General features: G+C 47.1%; 2 protein-coding genes across 6 annotated transcripts in view; one reads left to right on the plus strand and one right to left on the minus strand.

Moving 5' to 3' along the window:
* Positions 1-23,727, plus strand: part of LOC131282954 (G protein alpha o subunit) — a 50,431-nt gene that overhangs the window by 20,859 nt on the left and 5,845 nt on the right. For 2 of the 4 annotated variants that reach the window (XM_058312507.1, XM_058312508.1), the window contains exons 2-4: positions 206-248; positions 1,727-1,868; positions 2,488-2,648. In XM_058312507.1, the coding sequence (XP_058168490.1) occupies positions 206-248; positions 1,727-1,868; positions 2,488-2,648 (346 nt within the window). Of the gene's footprint in view, positions 1-205; positions 249-1,726; positions 1,873-2,487; positions 2,649-23,727 lie in introns of all 4 variants that reach the window. The other 2 variants (XM_058312509.1, XM_058312510.1) reach the window with 2 other exon arrangements.
* LOC131282953 (probable cytochrome P450 49a1) lies at positions 2,893-12,002 on the minus strand. 2 transcript variants are annotated; one of them, XM_058312506.1, is made up of 11 exons: positions 11,910-12,002; positions 11,747-11,858; positions 5,258-5,504; positions 5,058-5,174; positions 4,505-4,581; positions 4,208-4,403; positions 3,949-4,114; positions 3,701-3,870; positions 3,556-3,634; positions 3,255-3,488; positions 2,893-3,006 (listed from the first exon to the last, which is right to left on the minus strand). In XM_058312506.1, exons 1-11 carry the CDS (start codon positions 12,000-12,002, stop codon positions 2,893-2,895), a joined length of 1,605 nt encoding a protein of 534 aa, XP_058168489.1. The 2 variants fall into 2 exon arrangements, with proteins under 2 accessions (XP_058168489.1, XP_058168488.1); XM_058312505.1 differs by having other exon boundaries at positions 11,747-12,002.

Raw genomic sequence — 23,727 nt, forward strand, 5'->3', positions numbered from 1 at the left:
AATTCAACGATCACATTAAGTTTTTCGCGAACGAGCGATTTGCCGTTTGCCTGTGGACATTTTTATTTCTTCACTTACAGATGAGAGTGGTTTTCGATTTTATGCTGATTACTCATTGTGGGAAGTTTTTATATGCGCTGTATAAAAATTAAATGTATAACGGTTGTAAATGTGCCATTCTAAACTTTGTTTCTATTCTTTGCAGGCGCTGGCGAATCGGGAAAAAGTACAATCGTTAAACAAATGAAGTAAGTATTTCATATTTATTACAATTTCTATGATAAGGATTCCTCTCTTCCTTCTTCTTGGCGTTACGACCGCCGTGGTCATATGCTTTCTATACTTTTTAAGGGCTTTCTATACTTTTTCCTTTTGTGTACGTGTATAGTCAGTCCTCTCGTACAGGGGAGGGTCTGGACTCGGTTGGGATTCGAACCCAAGCCGTCGTGGTTTTGAGCCCCAAAAATCATTCAGCTGGTTAGCTTCGGCTACATAGGGGTTGATATTGTCGGTCTCGCGAGGTCGAATTGTTTATTTCACGTCGCGGGCTAATGCTTTATGTTGATGCTTCCGTTCGGCACGAACTGTGACACATAGGTTTAAGGGAGTGTGAGAAGAAAAACCGTGGCAATCCCTACACCGGGGAGAAGGCCCCACTTGCATGAGCGTATGATTCACACGCGATCATATTTTTACCCTTAAATATCCCGCCACACGCGCATTATCTGCCCCGTGCCATAGTGCACAGTGTTTGTTCCCCTTTTATGTTATTTTTTTTTGTTTATTTCATTCTGTTCGGTACAATAAAGAATCCACAAAGTCGCCTCCCGTTACTTTTGAGTGACGACCGGAAGTGGCGGTTTTTTTGGTACTGTTTCCTGGCCCCGCAGACATGACCGACTAAAAAAAAAAAGGGGATCACGGCAAACCTCCGTCACTGGCGGCTCCACAATGGCGAATAATGATGGAGCACGCCAGGATGAGGGATTTTGTGTTGGTATCGATTTTTGCGACCGCTTCGTCATGTTGTTGCTGGTGGGGAAGCTTTTATGGTTTGCTGTAAAAGAGAGAATTCTGTCTAAAATAAGTTCTTGTATATCTTATCTGATGAAATATTTACCATAAGCATTTCTGCAAACTGTTCAGTTCTTGCAAAGGAATTCTTTTTTGCAGATATTATGTTGCGCTTTTTATCTACTTTTTAACCTACTTTTCAAGCGTGTTTTTTTATTATATTTCCTTTGAAGAAGTAATTCTTTTTCTCACGCCATTGCAATAGAGCTACGGGAAACACCATTCCTTTATCTAGTGGGAAAGTTTCCAAGTTATGCTTTTTCCGAGTAGCTTCTGCCTCGCTTTGTTCAGCGAACAAGAGTGCCATTATCCCGTCTGAAGTTTCCTACCGTTCCCGAACCGGGCGGTCTACTACACACCCCCATTCAGGACGGACTCATTCTTCGTTCCTGAAGGACCTTGAGTGTGACCGGGGCTTGAAATTGCGGTAGTGCTGCACCGATTGAAGAATGCAACAATTACCATGTTAAGTCCTCGGAATGTTTACCACAACGCGGGGTGAAACTAGGGAAAACAAACAAACACTCGAGTCGGTACAATGGCGAGAAGGTCACATCTCTATTGGCATCTGGTCGTTTTAGGAAAGGATTCACTACCCGTTTGGAAATGGTGCACTAACGCAAACCTTTTTCCCGTCTTTGTTTCTTTGCAGAATTATTCACGAAAGTGGCTTTACGTCAGAGGATTTCAAACAGTATAGACCAGTAGTGTACAGCAACACGATACAATCACTAGTTGCAATACTGCGGGCGATGCCAAACCTTAGCATTGCGTTCGGCAATAACGAGCGGGAGGTAAGTAATTGCCAATTTCAATTAAATCGTCTTCCAGTACAGCACATCACATCGGAGTGGAAAAGGGAGAATATCTATGTCTTGAGACAGTTGGCAAATCGCACCTTCTAAGCCACTGTAACCTAAGTAACGCACACGCCCAGTGCCAAGGCTCGATGAAATCCAACCCAAAGTCACTCCGAAGTGGCTGCGGTTATAGTGCAGCGAACGAATGCATGGTTACGCTTCAGTTGTTGTTTGCGGTATCTAGGAGGAAAACTGCCCAGTAGCGTGCTGGAGCTGGCGTTTGGTGGTTTCCGAGTGCCATTCGAGGGTTCATACCCCGCGATGGTCTAGAATGAATAGATCTGGTGACACAAACAGGCGTGACTTACGCACGTGATGCCTCCCGTGGTATAAATACTTCACACCCTACTTCGCTTCCGGGTTGGCGGTTTCGACTTTTGTGGTCTCGCACCCGAGTTGCATCCGAGTGTTGATGGCCTAGTGTGCAGACGAGAAACGCCATCTCCAATGACCTCTACAACGGGGGAAACTATCTCGCACACCGAGGTTTCATGATAATGAGCCCACACTGATTCGCTATCCTTCGCCTTGCGTTTTATTTTTTCCTCCGCAGTGTGACGCAAAGATGGTGTTCGACGTAGTACAGCGGATGCACGACACAGAACCATTCTCGGAGGATCTGCTATTAGCGATGAAACGGCTGTGGTCGGATTCTGGCGTGCAGGAGTGCTTCTGCCGCAGCAACGAGTACCAGCTGAACGATTCTGCAAAATAGTGAGTACTAAAACTCCTCGTGACCCACATTTAGACGACGTGTGGAAAGAGCATTTCTTTCGTAACCCAGAAAGAAGAATGAAACACCAATCACAACCGCAAACATTCTCCATTGCGCTCCGTAATGCCGGTGTATTGTCTTAAATTATTCAACATTTACTCGTATTTACATTAAGCATAGATCATCTAAAAACCTTCAGTTAATTTTACCGTCGTCGACTGCTGGTACACTGGCAATTATCGTCTAATTGCTCCTTTCGGTGAGCTTAAATTTGAGCGGTTTATCCGGAATGTACGTTGGGTTTACTTTGTAGGTTAGCTTCTCGTAGTTATACTCCACCTGGTACCGCCGGAAGAACTACAAAGAGAAGCGAAATCAACGTTTAAACAACTATCCCATATCCTTTCAACAAGCGGGTTTGAGGAGAATGAATTGTACAAGCTCAAGTATAATTTAGTTTGACTACGAAAAATTGTGATTAAATGTTGTATATTCCATAAAATATTTCTTTTCCTTCACTTGTGCTAGGTGCGCCTAAATGTAGGCAATCGGTACGGCACGCACAGTGAAACGGTTCTAATCGGTTTTTGTGTGTTTCCTCCTACCTTCGAGAGCAGTATCTGCAGTTCACACTCGGCAAATCGGCGGCCAATGCACGTCCGTCGTCCGTACCCGAACGGGAGGCTCACGTATGGATGAATCTTTTGGCCAGCGTGTGGACAGCCGGAATGTTCCTTCAGCTCGCCTCGCTTCAGCCACCGCTCCGGGATGAACCGGTCCGGCTCGGGGAAATACCGTTCCAGGTTCGATACGACCAAATGGGGGAAAATGACGTGCGTCTGATAGAGAAACGATTGGACGTCAGTGGAAATTTGGTGAACAAAAGCAAACGTTTCCTACACTTACCCCTTTAGGGATGTGATATCCACCGATGACTGCATCCGTCTGTAGGCTGCGGCCATTTCCAATCACCACCGGGTACATGCTGCAATGGGAACGGGAAAGTGTTCAGATGCAAATTGGACACGAGACTGGTTGTGTTCTGCCGTACCGTAACGTTTCCTTGATGCAGGCTCGCAGGTACGGCATCGTTTCGAGCATCGATATCGTAAACTTCGTGTCCGGCGAGGGCATACTGCGCTTGATTTCGTTGAACAGAATCTCCTGCTTGTCCGGATTCTGACTGAGCTGGTAAATCGTTGAGGTCGCTGCAACGGACGTCTGCCAAAAACAAAAAAAGATAAATTTAACGCTATTACGTCGGGACATCCCAAGCGGCATCGGCCATCACAGACTCACCGTATCAACGCCAACCATAATCAAATCGAGTGCCAGAACAGCGGCAATCTTTGGATTGTTCGTCTTCTGAAGGATTCGCTCGACCAGCGAGATGCACTCCTCGCTTTTCGGCTCGGTGCTGTTGTACATTTTCTCCACGGCAATGTTGATGTGACGCATGCACAGTCTGGCCGGCGACCGGGGAAGAATAAAAACGGTACGATAGTTAGCTAGCTCGTTAGTGCCGTCCGCCTTCTTTTGCCTGCGGCGATATACCTACTCTCGGAATGTGTCCAGGGCGGCGATGTAGTTTTTGTACGCGGTCGTTTCATAGATGCGCCAGATTGGCATCCGCAGCTCGACCTCGGCCACGGTCCAGAAGAAGGTGTTGATGGAGTTGATGATGCGCTTCGATTCGTCGTTGCCATCCTTCGACACACAGCCGAGACGTGTGTCGAGTGCCACCCGACCGATCGCTGGGGTATCGAGAAAAAAAGGCCGTCGATGTTTGATTAACTTCATGCCCAAAAACGATCCATAAGTCGAGCGGCAGTGTTGCAGCAGAAGAAATACCTACACTCTAGCGCCCACTTGTATAGTTCGTGCAGAAAATCTCCAGGAAGTTCGTTATTTTCGTCGCGCATCTCTTGAATTCTGTTCGATTGGGAATACAATTAAAGAACCATATTTTAATTCGTTCTGCAAACCAGTTTCTGTGCTTTGCGAATTTTCTGCAAACAACTTAACATCTGTCTCATAAAACCGGTTTTTCGTATTCGTTAAAACGACTGCTATAAAAATTCCGCGTTGACGTCAAAACACACTAAATCCCCTCAGACCAACGATTTACTCGCTTGCAGCTTCAGTTCCAAATGGGAATAAAACTAACAAAGCAAAACGTACACATGATTAACTTTCAACGTTTCAGAAAGACTCGCTTTGTAAGGCCATCACCCAAAGGTCTGCCTTCCAACCAGCAACATCTAACGAATCCGTCCTATCTCTAGCTGCTTCTAGTTCATTTGGCCTCCAGCGTGAACTATACGATAGCTTTCAAACCGACGGTCGACCGACGACCGCGTTCGAAAATGTCGAGGTAGACACGACCCCCAGCAGAAAGCCCCCATTACCTGTCCATGAAGTCGCTGGAGATTTCATCCAACGGTGCGATATACTTCTTCGCCGTCGATGGCTGCAGCATCACCTGTTGGACCTGCGCACGGAAGGCGTCCCATTTTTCGCCGTGCCTGGGGAGAGTGATATCAAAACGGACGGGGAGAGTTGAGACATTATCGCCCGGCGGAACGCTGTCACCGCAGTGCACACTTACACCCCGATCAGGCCCATGTTGTCGCCGAAGAAATCTTTCCGCAGCTTCGACTTGTAGTTGCGCAGCGAGGGCATCGCTGGCCGGTGCGGCAGCACTTCCTCCTTCTTGAACGTATCCCGTATGAGATCGGCGTCGAACACGAACAGCAGGTCCGGATGTCCGATCAGTCCGTTTACCTTCGCAATGCGACCGTATTGGCGGTGGAGGTCCTGCATCACTTTGTCCAGGTCTTCGATTTTGTACTGACCTGCGGAGCGGAGGGAACGCGATGGAATTCATTAGTGTTTTTTTTTTATTTTCGGGGGAAGAAGAAACTCATCACTTGAAAGACATCACTGGCAAGCGATTACCCGTGCGCCACCGGGAGGGAGTGGCCCTTAGTGCCACGCGTTTTCTTCATTTCACTTAAAAGCTCTTGGTCGGAAAGTGTTTAATTTGCGCAAGTATATTTACGCACTTCCTCTAAGAGGAAGCGTACAGTCGGCAACGACCGTGGGATTGGAGGTGAGCAAAAACTGGCCTTCGTTTTCGTTTTCGAATTTTTCGAAAATGAAGAAGAATTCCAAAGGAACTCAGATCTTACAAGAAGGTATGCGTCACGGTAAAGCTGCCTTAAAACCTGCCGATAGAACAGTCGGCTCGCATGTTGCCTAATTTGTGATTAACATTAGATGTATTAGACTTTAAACCTATAAAATATCCCACCTCATAGGGGGATCTCGCACCGACGGGTGGCAACCGGCGCGCGATCACTTTTCAAATGGCGTTGAAGCGGTGACCGACCGCGTCTTGTTAATATTCCGCCGGCATCATGCTAATTAATGCGTGTTTGTGGTCGCAACCACGGAGACCTTTCCACCACCTGGTCGGCCTGGTCGATGATTCGTCAGGGGACGGGCAAATGGGCGAGGATGGGTTGTTCCTCACGTTACTACCGTCGGTCCAAGCCGTCGAGCCGTTCCATAGCATGTCGACGCCGGTTTCGTACCCCAAACACGCACCCTTGTGTTCGCACGCCGGCCTGCGCCGGCGATGGGTGGTCACTTTACACACTCCATTTCTTGGAGCACGCTTTTTTGGGCATTAAGTTTTACCGACCATCGGGGTGCTTCCGTCGGGGCGGGGTCACAGGCCTCCCGCCGCCCACCTGTCGGGAAAGTGTCACCCTGTGCCACGGGCAATTGTTTTCGGCAATGACAACTGGAGCGGTGTCATAAGTCGGCTCCCGGCTTTCTTTCGACCGTGTACGTGGCGTGTTGAGAAGGCGTTTGGCACGTTTTTAAAACGTGTTGCTAAATGTAAGTAGACTACCGAGCCCCAAGGAATGATTAAATTTCCTTCCCAGCTATGTTCACACCCGGGTAGCACCGCGGGATCATTTACAATTTGTGTCATTTTTGTCATGCCGTTTTATGATTTGTGCAATTTGCGTCACCATGAAATGAAATATAAATATAAATATTAATATTAGTTTCGGTATAGTTTGTGTGGCATCTCTTTTCGATGGCGATCTTTAACATTATTTTTTTCAACGTTTAACGGTTTAGAATGAAAACTGCTTCTATTAATGTTCAGCCTTATTATAATTAAAACATAAATACTGCTTCGTTTCTGTAGAGTTCATGTTTCAGACCCATTTGAGGCTCACTTCTTTAACATTATATTGAGTCCTCAGTATGTTTATTTTCCTTTGTACGAACAAGAAGCTGTGTCTGAAATGGTGATTGTTTAATTTTTATTTTAGCACGAACTATCAAAGCTACGAGTGAGACAAATTTAATAGTCTTGAGTGAAAAATAAATGTAAAAAAAAATACTTGCGTGTTTAGCTGTTTGTTGCCAACCTTGCTAACTCTAAGCCGCAGACCGTCACAACATTTGCCACACAAACATTGGCAATTGGTTGAGCCACAGAACGACGGACACACCTTTTTTCCCCACGGCAATCCTCAAGCATGGCTGGAGGGAGCAACTGTTCTGCCCGTCCCTGCCAGGGGTTGGTGTAGTGTTTGCCTAACCGCATAGTCGAGAGATAGTTGTACAGTGACACAAGGCAGGAACACCCCTGTAATGGGTACGTTTGGTAAACGACACTCGGCTCACTTTCCTGCTAGGAGTGAAGTGTTTCCGACGAAGCTTCTGTACTATCCAGTTATCTTTGACCACGAAGTAAGAATAACCATGTTTGATAAATTTGTGTTGTTCCCTCGGATTTACATGCCAGACGGACGGCCACACGTAGGTGCGAATTGGAAGAAGAAATGGCATCACGCGGCTCTGTAGTGTCTTTGACTTAGGAAACAGTATGATGTAACCGATGCCGGATTTAATTCGTTAGTTTCACGTAGTTCCTTTCAGCAAATTTCATTGATCTGATTTGAGTCCTGATCGATTTCTTCACGAGTTTCTAGCACTTATTTCGCTTTCGTGGAGTCGTCACTCTCACTTTCTTTTCTTCCGTTGCATGACACACGCCACATTGTATGTGTGTCACTAGTCCAGCACCGGCTGACAGCCGAAGGGTTTCGCTAATGGCGATGTCGCAAGCCGGCCAGATTACGTTTAGCTAATTTCCAATCATCCACAACCGAACGGTACGGCCATTCCCGTAGCGCCTTTGTATATCCCCCAAAATCCTCCGAAAAGCTTCCCCAACAATGAGCTGGGAGGAGGGCTGTTTGATGCCATTTAAAAGGAGCTTGCTGCTCGGATCTTGCTTGCTGTGTTGATTGATTCGGAGTCGTCCGGGCAGAGCACCTGCTAACCCTAGCCTGTAGGAGGCTGTCTCCACCTGACCCGACCGCTGAACTTCTATTACGTGGCACAGCGAGGGGTTCGGTCAACTGGCTGATGTGATGAACTACGATGCGAGGAATCCCTTGTCAATCATGGTGCGACTTTGCAGCAACCTTACCTAAGGGTAGATTAGCCGATAACAAATTGCGCTGGCCGGGAAAAGGCCCGGGAGGATAACATCGGTGGAATCGGTGGAACCCGGTCCCGGGGGTGAATCTTTGCCCCCAAACCTGCCCCAGTCGGTGGAAACTGTGTCATCGGGCCAGCGCACGGCGATCCCCCAAGGTGTACACACCAGTTCGCTGCGCCAACCGGTCAATGATTACATGATCCGCAAACATACCGGAGAACGCCGCCGCCGCAGTGTCGTCGACTGTTTTTGTTTCCCTCCCTCCCGCGTCCCCCCGTTTCCTCATTCGGTTATTTTTATTTTTTGTCGCTCACACACAAAAGGAGAAATTGTTCGGGAAAAGGCCGCCCCGGCCTGAGTTTGCCTTTCGCGTTAAGGACGCGCGCTTTCAAGCCCAAATAAAGAGGTTAAGAAATCTGCGCGCCGCATGACACACGGGCATGTCTTATTTAACGACCGAAAACCGCAGAAAAATCCCGGCGAAAGGTTGAGGAAGAGGAAGGAACTCCCGATAGCCGCTCAAAAGTCATCATACGATCGAGAGTAGGAGAGACAGAAGACCGGCCCGTATGTTTGAACAAAATTCGTCAGGAATTATGTAAACTGCTTCCCATTGTAAGTACTCAGGGTGGGAGGGGGAGGGGGAGAGGGTGGATGGGGGAAACAATATAGGTAAGGAGGTAAACCGTGCGGGGGCTCTCGATCCGGTGGTACATTTCACAACCACCCCGCTCGTTTGTGACAAATGACCCAGGGGCAAACCATGACCACGGATTGCAGCGCACGCAACACGAGATGCGCTGGGAATGGTCCGGTTTCCGTTTGCCCAAAAATGGGCGGCTGCAGCACCGGTTGGTCAACACCGTTGGGTCACCGGGTTGGGAAGGCCATCGAAATTCACCAACTCCTCCAACGGGGCTCCTCGCTTAATGGAACCGGGAGCCACCGGTGTACACCGGTGTATTATATTCCGGCAGGTTTAATACTGTCACCGAAAGCAATAAACGCAATAAATCTTACTCGTCGTCAACGATGGGGGTCATATTTTTATTTCATCCCCATTTAATAATGCATATCCACACGTGGAAAGATGGCGTAAGTTACGTAAGATTGGTCTGTCAAAAAAAAACGGCTACATATCATTACCGTTCGGTGCGATAATTGTATCTTTGGCACAATGGTGTGTACGTACGCGCGATTGACAGCATTGTCCCGGGCTCGCGTTCCGGAAGGAGGGCCAAGCGGAGCCATCGAACGACTTGTCAAAAATTATACGAAATGTTCAGTTGTGCGTGCCGGCGCGACGCGGCGCGGTGCGAAAAGCCTTGAAGCCTTAATTCGGGATTATCTCATCGATGTTTGTTTGGCGTGTACGCAGCGTTATGGCGGCACTGCCAGTAACTTGGTTCGATCCGGTGTGTGGTTGGTTGTTTCTAGGGTTTAGCATGGTCTAAATTGCTATTTCACTTAACGGAAAGTCAAGGAGAGGCGTGAATGAATTTGTGCAAACTTAACGCACGTTCCCTTTCTCGTACAAGTCGCTGGCGAATCACCGCGCTACAAGTTATGCTAACAAATCCTACGGTAATAACTGTCAGCTTCGCTTAGTTAGAGAACACACTTTGCTTTTTGGTTAGACAAAAACATTTAAAAAACGTATTTTGTAAAGATAAACCGTCAAAAAACAGTCAAGTGAAACTCAAACTATCGTTCTTGTTATTTTTTGTTCAGTTAAAAATACTATCAGTTCAGTTGACTAAAGTTTTTGAACTAAATAGTAGGGGTTTGTACAAACATATTACATGTAGATTGAAACGAACTACAGCAGAGTACAAATCATAGCTTGCGGTTTTCAAGTGTCAAGTCCTCAGCTATCCAATTGAGCATTATTCCGTAAAGCGAATGTTTATAATCTATTAAGTATATCAAGTAACCGTTTAAACAATAAAACAACCCACTTACAAACATTGGTCAAGTGCGATCATAAGTAACAATCTTCAAAATGCCACAGCTGAAAATGAGGCGAGGGACAAGAAGTTATTGCTTATTGAGATGCCTCGAAATGCAATTGCTCAAATTGTGCACCATCCACCATCCATACCAAAAGCACCTTGCAGGTATTATCAGCCGATCCAATCCTATCCTCGCAACCCCTCCTGCTGCTACATTTGGCAGTGTGCTGCTATTTTCCACCCGCGTCATGTTTATTCTCAAAAAGGTTCACCGCAGGCTTCGGCGGCCTGTAATTAGATGTAATAACGAATCGATTGTGAAATGGCTCACCAAAATCGAACCCCGCACCACTTCGAAGCGTAACAATCGAACGAAACGGATCGCAGTGTGCCGGGGAGGAGGGGGCCATTTTCCTCGTTGGCGCGGGAAAACCCGGCGCCATGCCCGGGGCGATAGGGACCGAGCCGCTGCGCACCGGTGCATAATTAATCGTTATATGAATCCCCAATCATCGATCAGTCGGCGAAGAAAGTGAGGCAGTGCACTGTTGTGATCTACATTTTGCTTTCGGAGGTGTTTTCTTCGCTTATTTTCGATTTTTGTTTTCATTGCCTACGTTTTACACCATTACGAAGGTAACCTCCCGCAACCGCCACCACATTACGGTAACATTTCCCGGTGTCTGGCGGTGGGACGAGGGTGGCAATGGGTGCGGCGTGGGTTGATTATAAGGTCGGACTCCCATAACCACGTCTGGGGAGGCGTTCTGCACACGGCGATGTGCTTCCCGAAATGGGCGAGTTTACCCCGTTTCTGGAGACTGGGCAGTTTTTAAATGCAGACTGGCTGGCGCCGGTGATTACTTTTCCTTCCAAAAAACCCCCTTGCACTCGGTTTCGTATGGAGTTGCACTCGTTGCGGTTATTGCGTTATTATGGTGGTGGTGGTCTTCATTGGTTGGTTTCGCACTCGATACAATTGTGCTCGACGTAAGACAGACCTCTCCATCGCCCAGTGCAACATTCAACTACTTGGTTCACCAAGGAACTGCGAAAAGAGGTTCGACCGTGGCCTTCAATGGATAGCTGACGGTTACGGAATGAGTGTAAAACTGTAGGCCACATGTCACCAAGGCTCTTTCCCATAGAAGGTTATTTAAATATTTTTTATGGTCAAACCAAATACCAACATAACTATTAAATTTAAATTTAAAAAACTTGACACTCTTAAAAAACTTGACATCTGCCCGAAATAACGTAAAATATATTCTTAAGTCTAGCACTGTCTGAAATTTGATTCTCAATCCTCAGAACAGACCGGACTCAATTCTCAGGACAGACATTCCAGACAGACCGGCGAACGTGTCACGTGTCGGCAAAGGGAATCTATTATGCTAATGAGGCTGAATCGTATTTGAGCAGCTTCCAGCGAAGTGTTGAATCACCGAACGGTGACATTTTGATTTCTGTTAACATGGCATGGATTCGTTATCGTTAATGTGTGTGCCCTTTCCTATCCCGAATCTTGTTCAGCGGGAGCCCCCCAAATTAATTTATTGCGCGGTATAAAAATGTAACGATGTTAGATAACTGTCAACGCTCAAGGTCTTACCGATTATCGGAGCGAAGCGCCAGGAGTTTCCAATCATCGGCAACCCCTTCGGACCCGGCACATCGCTGTACGGTCTGGCATGGGAAAACTGCTCGTTCACCAGCTGCTGCTGCTGCTGCTGCTGGTGCTGCTGGATAGTGGGCTCCAGGAGGGCGGCCGTGGCCGTGGTCGCCGTCGCATCGTTGGGCAGCACGTTCAACGCCGAGGAAAAGGCGGATCTCTTCAGTAAAGAGTTTGCTATTCTCTGCCCGACCATCTTGTACCGGTTGGCCTGGTGGTGGACCTGTCTGTGGAAGGGTAAAAACGGCGCGTGAGAGAAAGAAAATAAGCATCTGTCAAATGTGTTTCCGAACCGTATCGTATCGGTGGTGCCGTGTCGGGGCGGGGAAAGTAAAGAAGCAAAAAAAAACCCGGCTGAGCGGAGATCGGTTACCCAACGCCGAGGGCCGGGGCGCGATCGGATGAAAAATGTATCACGAATTAATCTCATCCACGCTTGGCATTGACCTTCGCCGCGTTGGCTTGCGTCAAGTTCCTTTCGTTTCTGCTCGTCGAAGCGATCCATCGGGCAACCGGTTAAGCATTTATGTTTGAAGGTAAAAATTAAGCACCCCACTTGCTTTTTTTTTGGCGAAACCCGCGCCTCACGGCGAGGGTTTATGGAAATGGAAAGTCATTTATTTCTCGATCTTCCGTTCCGTCACCGGCGTTTGGTCTTTCTTCATTTTAATTTTAGGTGTCCTCTCCGCGCTTCCCAGGCGAATGTTACGTTATGGAAAACCGAAAATCAACCGATGGGTGGCGCGAGAGGGAACTTCTCCGATCGATGAAACATGGCCGGGGAGAAATGTGGCAGCATCCCATCGTTTGAATGTCCTTCGATAAATCATATACTTTCCGATTCATTCGTCCCTGGGATCGCGTAGAACGATAAGCAGGAACGATTTGTCAAGTTCGCTCAGCCCTTGTTCATAAATATTCCACCCACGTTAATCGGCTTCGGCAGGTTCTTCTTCTAGGTTTAGGAGAAAAGGCCGTCGATGCGAAATTCTCGGATCGATTTTTCAAGCAACCATTTAATGTGACAAATGTACATCTTATCCTGTTCGTCGTTCAGGAATATGGTGCAAAGAAAGAATTTCTTGAGACCATCTGCCGGATCTTACATTTCATTAAATTTCTACTTCTTCTTCTTCTTCACCATCTTCTTTTTCGTTTCAAACTATGTCAATGCGATGATAAGCGGTTATTAAATTTTTCCATCGCAAATTGAAACTGTCGCAACTGTATAATTAATTTCCTTTTTTCAAGAAGGAATAATAATTCCCAATGCCAAATCAAACTCTCGTCCTCAGGAAACGCTTCACCTGACCTTATTGCACCCCGTATCGTTGTCTTAATGGCATCAGCCATGACGCTTCTTGTAGATCCATCCGACGTTTGACTCGGAAATGCCACTAAAGGTTCGCGACGTGTATTTTCCATTATCTTCCCACCGGTGGTTCCACTTTCAGAAAAAGTTCTTTACCCAAATGTGTTCCACAAACAAGCATGACCTTTGCTGAGCAAACACGATCTCAATCAGGTACACGGTGTTAAAAATCCCGTGAAAGATACAGTACACTTTAGGCAGCGGTATCAAGACCTTCGCTAAGGTAAACGATGGGTGTTTGTCACTGCCAAGAAAGTGTGCACATAGTGCGCCACGTGAGGCACAGTACCTGGTGTCTGTCTCACCCATCGCACTGTTTAGTTAAATCAAGCTCGCAAGCGAATGGTAAAACACTACGTGGCCTCCAACGCCGGAAAAGAGTCCTTTCACAGCCGAAGGGCAACGCATTGAAAGCTACCAACACATTCGGGGTGGACCGGATTCCACGTCGCGTACAAAGAGGTACAATTCTTCTACAATAATTGCGGACACTATTCTTGTCCGTGTCGGTGTGCGTGGTCCATAATGATGATATTGTACCAGAAGATGAACTAAACTGGTTATGTCAACAGATCCGAGGGGGAACTAATCTTTTTTATATCCCCGTATTTTTTTTTCTTAACCCCTTAAAAGGGAAGCCGGATTCAAAGGCAAGAACTATTTCGGCATTTTGTTAAAGGTGTCAATTTAATTAGCTTCGTTCCTCTCCTATTGCGTGCTCTGTAGGTAAATAAGTTCTTGTCTATGTTCCTGCCTCTAAGGATGTTCTAAAGCGAGTCAAGCTTTTGAATGACTCATATCATGGAACTTAGTTCTTTGGGATTGTCTTAGACTAACTGGAAAAGTCTGGATACTTGAATACGACGTTGTTTCTACTATACTTATATGTTGAGGAGGTAAATTTTTAGTACGTCACTCGCTAACTCTGCATCTCGTTTCTTTAGGTTTAAGGTTCGACTTTGCTTTTACACAACAGTATCGACCCTGATGAAGAAAACCATGCCGATAGCCATACCAAAGGAACGGAGACGGTTCGGCCCATCCCACATTCTCCAAACATCATCGCGCCGCAAACGAGATCCGCCAGCCTTAACTTGCGTCATTCGACCGGAAATCCACGAAGGGTTTCTGAGGCAGGGTCCGGTTCGGTAGTGTGCGTAGCTGCGACAACACCCGGTTCAAGTTGTGCGACTCGTGGCACAATCGAGAGGTATCTTTTTGGCCCTTGATAATTGAACTGAGGAGAGAAAAAAACACCCTAGAAGTAAACAAAACGCACAAACGAGGCGACTGATAGGTTCCACAGCAGGGCTGGCGGACAGTGAAAGTTGCCGCTGTGGCGTGTGAAGGCTGGGAAATTTAAGAGAACGCCGTTCCCCGGGCAGATGGTGACAGTTTGAGCACGTGTGGACTTCGATCGAAAAGTGGATTTGATGCTCTCAGGAGAGTTTATCCATTTTGGTGTAGTTTTTTTTATGAATGTTTCACTCCGAACACGTTTTTACCATCAGACTAAGAAGAAAAATTGCAATCCTAGTACCACCAGTTTCCTTCCTACGCTTTTTTTCTATGCAACCGCCTTTTAAAATTTCGATAAAGAAGCAGAAACGAGCCTGCGACCTGACCGATGGCCCACTTTTTGGAGCAACGGTTACTTGCGAAATGTACGAAACCAGTCCCGAAACGGGACCAAAGCGGGTCTGTTTTGCAAAAAAGTAACATCGAGAGCAAACCATTACGCCGGTAACCTCCCAGCGATAGGCGACGTAATCGTTAGATCTTTGTTTTCTATTTTTTAATTGAAACCCTATCGCAAACTTTACGTGTGGATTAAGTAGCCTGCACGAACCCATTACAAAGAGTATATGTTTAGCGAGGGGATATGGATTTGCACACTGGTTCCATTTTCGCAGCTACCAGTCACCCCACGGGCTTCGATCAACTAATCAACCTAGACCTCGAACTGTCGAGGAAACTCGTTTGCCAGCTCGTTCGAACACTCGTTCAGTCGGCCAGTTCGCACACGGGCTTGGACTTGACTAGCTCGGCCTGCACCGAACAAGGCGGGGTTGGACTGGTTGTGGATTTTATCGACTGCGTGTCCATGGGAGAGTCGAACTCACGTGCCACGAGGATGACGGACCGCATTCCCGAAAACAACGGGTTTCTTTTTTATTTCCATGTTTCGTTTAGACGCTCGCTCCCCGCAATTGCGCAACCTAACGGGCCCGAGCGATCTTCGGTTTCACTTTCATGGCGGCCCGAGGCGGGTGCATCGCATCACATCTCCTCCGCGGTGCCCAACCGCCTTCAGCATAATGTGGGTTCGCGCGGAACATAATGGCGGGCTGGTATGCTACGGCACGGGTAACGGCCTACACGTTGCGAGCCGACCCCAAAGGTCTCGGTGGCAATGATTTGTAAATTCCCAAGCTCATCGCAGGCCCGGTTTGGAGGTGGTCGGTAGGCACTTTGCAGCGAAACAGATGATGTGAATGAATAAACGATTTGAATTTACCTCCGTTCACAACAAACAAACAAAAAAATGGTTGAAGGTTTGCTAAACAAATTAAAATAGCAAGAAAAACTATACAGAACTTGGGGAATTAACGGACCGTTTGCATCTTGTTAATGAAAATATCAACCGGATTGATAAAAATAGGTTATTTTTTCAGTCACAAAAAGTCACAGCAGATCTTCGAAAACTTTCATAAAGCAAGTCTACAAAACGTGCAGCCTAATCTTGCGTCAAAACGATGAATATTTAAACTGCCTTTTTAGTAGTCTTTTTCCACAGCATCCTTCACCCACAAAAAAAAAACCCACACACACATTCACGCCGAGAAAGAATCGATTCCATTTTCGCAACGGCCTTGATGCTGAATTCGGATTGGTGGCAAACAAAAATGAAAATCGTTTCAATCTTTTCCAGTAATAGTCTAGAGAAACAATTTAAACAAAACACCCGTCTAAAGATTCACTCACTATAAACAATCGACTAACGATCGTCCGTCAGCCGTGAAGACGCAATTGAGTGAGGAAGGGAACTCCTCATGCACTTACTTCCTTATGTTGAACACCGTCACGCTCGCACGCACATACACACACACACTCGCGGGGCGGGGTCCACTGTCGTCCCCCCTTGTAGGGCGAAAAGCTCTCTGCGATTTGGCTTTAAACTATTGTTACGCAGTGTAGTGTCAGGCACACTGGTTCGCGGGGTTTAATTTTTCGCGCACCGGATGTAAAAGATTGGCAAAAAACTCGCTTGGAGGGCGATGCAAAGGGTGGGTGGAATGGTTAGTTTTGTTTTCGTACCGTGGCAAAGTGTGCCGTATCTTGAAACGGGCGATTCTTCACAGATGTGATTTCTCACTCTCACTTGATCCGGTCTCGAGGTTTTACTTTTCCGACAACTCTCACTCTTTCACACCCGACACTGTGTGTCGTCTGGCCTGGTGGAGCAGTCGTTATGATTTGTTATCACGTTTTCACTGCCGAACTCCGCCCGGACGCCCGGATAAACCCTTCACCGTTCCGTACCGATCGGCAGAGCGGGCCACGATACCACGGGGATATGAAAAATCACACACATCCACCAAATAAATCGGACCGGACCCGTTAAGTAAGCAGAGCGAAAAGCGGACTGGCCTGAGAAGCTGACGTCTGTTGAAGGTTCGCATGCGCGCTGTGTAGCAAGCAAAATAACCAAAATAAAAAAAAAACAACGAAAGGGAAAACTGGCCAGAATGAATCGCGCACCGCAAGGGAGGTTTCCTTTCGCTCCGACGATTCCTGACGCGCCAACCGTTCGCTTCGACGTACCGAATGTAATTGAAGATGCCGTGCCGGTGACGGACTTTTCTTCGAGCCGCCGAGCCGAAAAATGCTACGGCTCTCGCGCTACACCCTTTCGCGATCTTTTGTCCGACCCTCCCGGCAGGCGGCGGGGAGGGGAGGCTTGTGTGTGCAAAGACGGACCGATCGTGTCTCACGAGCGGGTGGTGGGGGATGGTAAGTCGGTTGCTGCCAATCGTATGCGGCCTTACCCACGCGGAGGGCTCGCGCAGCAGCGATCGTCGTATGCTCTGAGGCGGCGGTGTGGAGCCTGCTTTAACGGGGAGACGACGCGACATCGACCACCTGTCCACCACAGGCCGGTAAGCGACACGATCCGCGATCGTGAAACCTTCGAGCAGGGCGACTTTTCGCAAGCGAACCTAACGAGACAGCATGCGACACAATTGCGTGATCTTGGAGCGATCTTGGCGCCAACGGTGGACGTGCAAATGCGACTGGGAGGCTTCGGGGGAAACCAATCTTTGGATTTGTGCAAATTATGTTACGTTGAACGATCCTGCGGTAAAGCGCTAGCATTTGGATTGCAAGAAACATTCTTTTGACTGCCACATTTTGGAAATGTATCCATATAAAGAAATAGGATATTGCAACGGAAGTTTCTTTGCTCACGAAAAATAATAGTAACATGCAACTTTTAAAAACTATGTGCTGAAACAATGTTTTTAATAGTAAAATTGTTATTTCCTTTGTTAAAAATGAAATAGTGTGTTGTTTATTGATTCTAAAATCAATTTATAAATTGATCAATTTATTCTACCTTTTTCCATAATCACTTCAAAGTGTCAAAAAAATTGTAACAAAATGAATGAAATTTAAAACACACACACACACACACACATTGTCAAAAGTTTGTAAATTAAATAATGTCATCGACCTGTTATCCGCATGGTTTTCTGTCTGAATTTTGGTGTCTCTTTAATCAGTTCCACTTGCCAGTGTATCCACTTGATGACGTGATGCTTGGAGCAAACCTTCCTCAAAAAAGTGTCCCTTCTACTCTCCTCCTTCTAGAATCACCTCTTTACGGTCGCGTTGAGCAAATCTTCTTTAGAACCGGTTGCCTAACGACTGCGAAGCTCTCCTCTTCAACAATTAGCAAGACCGAATCTGGAAATGCACTGCTGCTAAAATATCAAGTTTTACTCTGTTCGCGTCTGCTCGTGTTTGCCAGTTCAGTTCTTTTTGCCAAAAATGATGCCAGAAGTCGGTTGTTTTGGGGCGCATGTATTTTCGCAAGAGAGACACAATTTTCGCCTCGAATCACGAATAAAAAAACGCCGCCCAAATGCGTGCGAATATTTCTTGATTTTGTGTTTTTGTTTTTCCTCTCGGCCAATTTGACCTCAATGGATGGGAAAACGTCGGCAGCAGATGCCGATCTGGTGGAAGGTTAAACGTGACGGTGGGGCATAACGAGTCTTAGGCGTGTAAACACGGTTCGGAGCGAAATGAAAGCATACTGCTAAGCATACGATGGTGTCGTTGATGATTTTGCGATTTGCTAATATCATCACAGTTATGTTTCATTATTTGTTACCATTATTAAGCAAAAAATTACCAGTAACGAATGGAAGAATCAGCTATAATAACCAACACTACCTAATTTTGCTTCCCGAAAAAAAGTCGGTTGAACATTCTAAATACTCTGTGGTGTAGGATTTGTTTTTGTTTTTCGCAAACCAATGAAATGAAATACCATCTTCTTCGTTCCCATCGTTGGGGGTGCATTAGAAAGGAATCGTGATCCAGCAGCACGCCTTCAGGATCGTCGTGTCGGTTTCTAAAGCACAGCCGAACCCGGCGGTCCCTTTTTGCCACCTGAAAATCGACCTGACAGTCTAACGGCGGCCCGGCCGGGACGCGGATAAAGACGAAGAGTTTTCATACGTCGAGCGGCGCGCAACGAATGTAGGCTTTCGTTTGCCGAATGTAATGTTACATGTTTGTTTAATGGTTAAGGGTGGTTTTTATTTTCTTTTTTGTTTTTTTGTTTTGTTATTACCGTGCCCGCTTGTGCCTCTCTTGTCTTGATTGCATGTTGCATTTTGCAACGACCGGACGATGCATGGCGTGCGGGTGGACGGAGCTCATCAGCTGGAGCCGGGGGTGGGATGTCGGGGCAAAAATATGGCACATTGGTCGTTTCATTTAGCGTTGGATGTTACCGGCCGCCGCTGCGTTGGTTGCGTAAGAACGGGGAAGAAAGACGTTCCCAGCGTGGGTTTTCCAGCGAATGCGCCAAGAAACCCTAAAGACCCCGCAAACCAGTAACGCTCAAGCGTGAACACTAAAGCGGCCTATCGGCGGAGATCCTTTTCTTGATACCGATTTATCGTGCAGATTGTAGCTATCCGCTAAGCGAATTCGTAAACGAGACTGTGAAGGTACTGGTAAATAAATTTTCAACTTCAGAATTCGTGAAGATAAAGAAGACTCAATGCTCCACATGAGCTGACGTCAAAAGGAGCGCCGAGCCTCATAGCTATTCGGCAGCCGAACGTCTCCAGGGAACCCCCATCCTGGAGCGAAAGGAACCTACAAACCATCAAGCCCGTCATCATAATTCGCTCTATTTTTAATAACTGACGGCTCGCGATTACGGCGCAAAAGGATAGTTTGAAAAATGCATTCACCTAATCCATTGCTCGAATGGCGGGCGGCTCGTTCCCTTTCTCATAACATAACACCCCGAAAAGGGCCGAATCGGCATCATAATCGCAAATCGTTCCGAATCGATCCCCACGTACGGAGGGCGTGGTGGGGAAACGGGAGGTGACAGGTTGGTTGTACGTGTTGAGGCCAAGTTATGGCATTCTATTGCCGTACGCGGCCCTCTCTGGAGGTGTGAAAAGTAGTGTCTGGCTCAGAATGTATGAATTAACAGTTTGTGCCGTGGTTGGGAGGGAATGGCACGATGGTAGTTGCGTTTATTGCGTAAGTTTTCCTCGCTGCACAGTTTATTTGGGGCACCGTCGGTTTATTACGGATGAGAATTTATCACGCTCCCGGTCAAGGGCTGGGCTGTCATCGTTCTTTATCCTCATCCGGTAGCGGTATGTTCGTTTCGAGTTTTCTTGTATAGATATTAGTGTTTAGTGGCTCCGTTTTAGGAGTCCAACATTGGAACAAGAAAAAAGGAAGCTGTTTATTCTTGTGTTGTATGTGATGTTCTTCTGCCAACAGTTTTTGTTTTTTCCAACCAAAAACTTTTTTGACTGAACTAAAAGGCAAAAATGGCCCTAAAGCTCAAAACATCTTACTTATATAGAGTTTCTATTTACAAGCTAATGATAAAACTGTCTTCCCAAAAGGTGCTAACACTGTTTAGATAGACTTCTTCTAATTAAACATCTAAGTGGGCTTCTAATTTTTGGCCCAAAGTCAATGGAAAAGAGGTCGCACCATACCATGTAACGAGAGAAAAACTGTAGGAAATTTTTTTACAGTTTGTTGCGAAGATTTTGGCGGAGATATCTCATAAGCATGCTAGAAATTTTTAAGTAGACTCTTTTTCAACTAATTGTCACAACAATGGCGGAGCAAAAAGCTGTTGATCTTGTTTTTGGCCAAGCACAGGTGAGCTGTCAAAATTATGTTTACTTCCATGAAGTAAAACGATCATCCTCGGTGATGGCCTCGTCTATTTGGTAAATTCTAGAATTTTTATCTGCATTCGTACATAGGTCACACTGAACATCTTCTCGAACGAAAGAAATCTCTTCTTTAAATTCCAAATTTTAATTTTAAAACCCATTGTCTGTTCGATGCCGATATCAGTAGAGTCAGTTCTTCTTCTGTGGTGTAACACGTACATTATCGTCTCTCGGAGAGACGATTTAGTTGAAGAAAAACAGTAGCTGTTAGGTTTTCGAATATGTTTGTGCTGTAACCTCACCGTCAAATCACAACGGCGGGCCCTGATGGCCCTCGTTTGTGCACGTTCTCTCACCCTTTCGCCAAACCGAAACAGAAACAATTTAATAATTTAGACTAATCGGGAAATGGCTAATTGAGTGGTGTTTGCGTAGACACACGGCGCACCATTAGTGGGCCACACACACCGCTCTCCCCAGTAACCGAAAACCTTCGCGCTCGACCACCTCATCCTGTCTGGGGCGGCGAACATTATGTCACGTTTGTATTCGGCTCTGCGCAGAATGGGTTGATTTTTTCATCCCATTTCCATCCGTCATGCGGTACCATTTCATTGTTCCATGTTTTCTGTAGCTTATTTTCCTTATTTTATGGTCATTTTGTCTATGGATTTCCATCCACAGTGTGTTTGAAAGGTTGCGTTTAAGATATTTGCTTCGGTTTCGAGGCAACTCCTTTTGGGCTTCCCCCCTTTGCCGAAAGATGCTGCTTTTGGCAAGCTGATAACTGCTGTGCAAATAATGCAATGCGTGAGATTTGCTGGTAAATCTCAAAACCGTCCCATTCGCTGAACAGGGAACGGGGCTGGCGATGGCGGTACCAAATATTGAACGTTTGCGGAGATCGAATCGATCGCGAACACTTTAGCCGGGGTCGTGTTCACTTTCGTTTCCAGCTGGCGCAAATGGAAAGTGAACTATCCAAAATACGGGGCGTGAATCCGCCGTGTGAGAGGGTCCTTTTTGTACTCCAAATACTTACCCGATTCCCGTTCCATTTGGTCACTTCATTTGAGTTAGATGGATTTTGCCCTGCCGACCCTGCCGTTGCCATTTCCTGTTGCCTCCACTGATCGTATCTCGCTGTTATAGATTGTGCCGATGCCGCAATGAAATCGAAATGAAAAGTTCACTCACGTCAAGCGCCGTCCACTCGAGCACACTTGGTTTTAATCACTCCCGCACTTGTGGGCGTGGGGCTGTTTATGCAAATATTTTTTGCGGACTTGCGGTTCAGGTTGAAAAGCAAACGAGTTCACCAGCCATCCGTAATCACCCGCGGACCGCACCGATCGAACAGTGGACACTAGTCCAAGGTCTGCGCGATAGTCGGTGACTGTGTGAATTTCCACCTGCCCTCACGGACGGTGCGCACAATTATCGTCGTCCGCCGACGCTGGAGATCAAGACCAAAGCCATACCATTCGGCGGCGGTTGTGGCTTAGTTTGCAAATGCATAGAGAAGCAGCAAGCGAGGAGGAAGCACCAACCGGGGATTGCATAACCGCCAGATCCGACCGGGTGAGGGTACACTCCATCGTACGCCTTTCACTGTCACGGCTGTTGTTGGCGTTTCCGCGCGCCGATGTGGGGAACCCCCGATGGATGAAGTCAATGTAGACAACAATCGACCGAAGGAACGTCGGTCGGGCTGAGTGAGGCTGGCCGACGCCGTTTGAAGTGTTTAGCTGGAGAAAGGAAGCCCGGCATTAGAGCGGCCTCATCCCTGCATTGAGGTCCCGGCACCTAAAACGTGTGGCCAATTACCAATCTCGTCGACATTACATCGCCCCATAAACCGGGTGGGTTGTGAAAAGCACCCGATGGAGATCACGCTTAAGGATATCCGAGACAAATAGATCTCTTTGATGTGTTCCAGATTGTCGCGCGATCGTCCGACCCAAAAAATAAAACGTGGTGCCATTGTTACAGGATCCATCATTTCGCTCTATTTATCCCTTTGAAGAAACTGTGTACTTCAGCCGCGATCCCAGACACCCTTAATGGCGGCCACACGGTGCTGGTGGTTATGGGTCGCCAAAAGTGCGTCTCGCACGGCGCAATTAAAGGCGCGCACAGCCAACCGCGGATGACATAACAACTCTGCGCTCGCGGGCTAAGCAAAAGGTCGGCACACGGGGCCGGGGCTGGAGATCGGTAGTCGGTTCGGGAGTTGGAGAGCATTTTTTCAATTAGTTCCACGTACGCACCGGATCGGAGTTCCGAGATGCATGAGTGGCGTGATTTGACAATATCCCGACCGGCGGGGCCTCTTCACGCGAGAGGGGTTCGGCGTAACTGATGTTGGAGGTATCTCGCTTAATAATCGTGCGTGCGAGCTCTCACGGGAATGTGGGTCAAAGTTTGCCGGGGATGGCGTGAAATTCAAACCCGAATTTACTACCCTCCCCGGAGGGATATGTCAAGTGCTTCCATTAGGAGTGCGACGTGTTGATGGGCTTCGCCACTACCTCTTCGAAGATATTAACTACACTGGGTCACCAGCGTGGCCACATTATCCCAAATGTGAGAAGTTTATAGTCGTTTGCCTAGTCGTGGTGTAGTGTAATTCTGTTGTACGACCGCGTTGTCTGCAATAGCAGAGCACGCGCTCAAAACAGCACTAACTTTGCACCATGATGAAATACGGTTCATTTTAGCCAAATCTGGTTACATCAACCAATATATAAAAAAGGCCAGCTACTACCCTTCGCCACTTCTCGACCGGGAAGCGGGGGGGTTATGAAACGGCCATTAGCGAAGGGGGTTTGTCAGCAATACTACTATTTTCTACTTACTGCTCGCCGAAACCGCACTAGTTGTTGTTGACTTGTTGCGTTTGCTCAACACCGCGACCGTTGGCATCGTCCCCCCCCCCTCCCCTCCTTTTGGCGAAACTTGCAATTTAAAGTTTAACCTCCCATTGTGTCCCACAAGAATGCCAAGATTAGAGATGATACTGCAGCAGGTCTTGTGTGTATGTAGGCCAGCAAATCCGGCAAAAGTGGCGCACTTTCTTCTGTTTGTTTCGGAGG

Source organism: Anopheles ziemanni, chromosome 2 (assembly GCF_943734765.1).
Source record: "Anopheles ziemanni chromosome 2, idAnoZiCoDA_A2_x.2, whole genome shotgun sequence".
NCBI classification, from domain to species: Eukaryota; Metazoa; Arthropoda; class Insecta; order Diptera; family Culicidae; genus Anopheles; species Anopheles ziemanni.

What these genes read in the sequence shown, in the direction of transcription:
- LOC131282953 (XM_058312505.1), bottom strand. Translation starts at nt 12,002, where the DNA reads ATGGTCGGGCAGAGAATAGCAAACTCTTTACTGAAGAGATCCGCCTTT. An exon ending in GATATCACATCCCTAAAGGG is followed by an intron (nt 3,489 to 3,555) that starts GTAAGTGTAGGA and finishes TTTCTCTATCAG; the next exon opens with ACGCACGTCATTTTCCCCCA. An exon ending in TGCAGATACTGCTCTCGAAG is followed by an intron (nt 3,007 to 3,254) that starts GTAGGAGGAAAC and finishes TTCTCTTTGTAG; the next exon opens with TTCTTCCGGCGGTACCAGGT.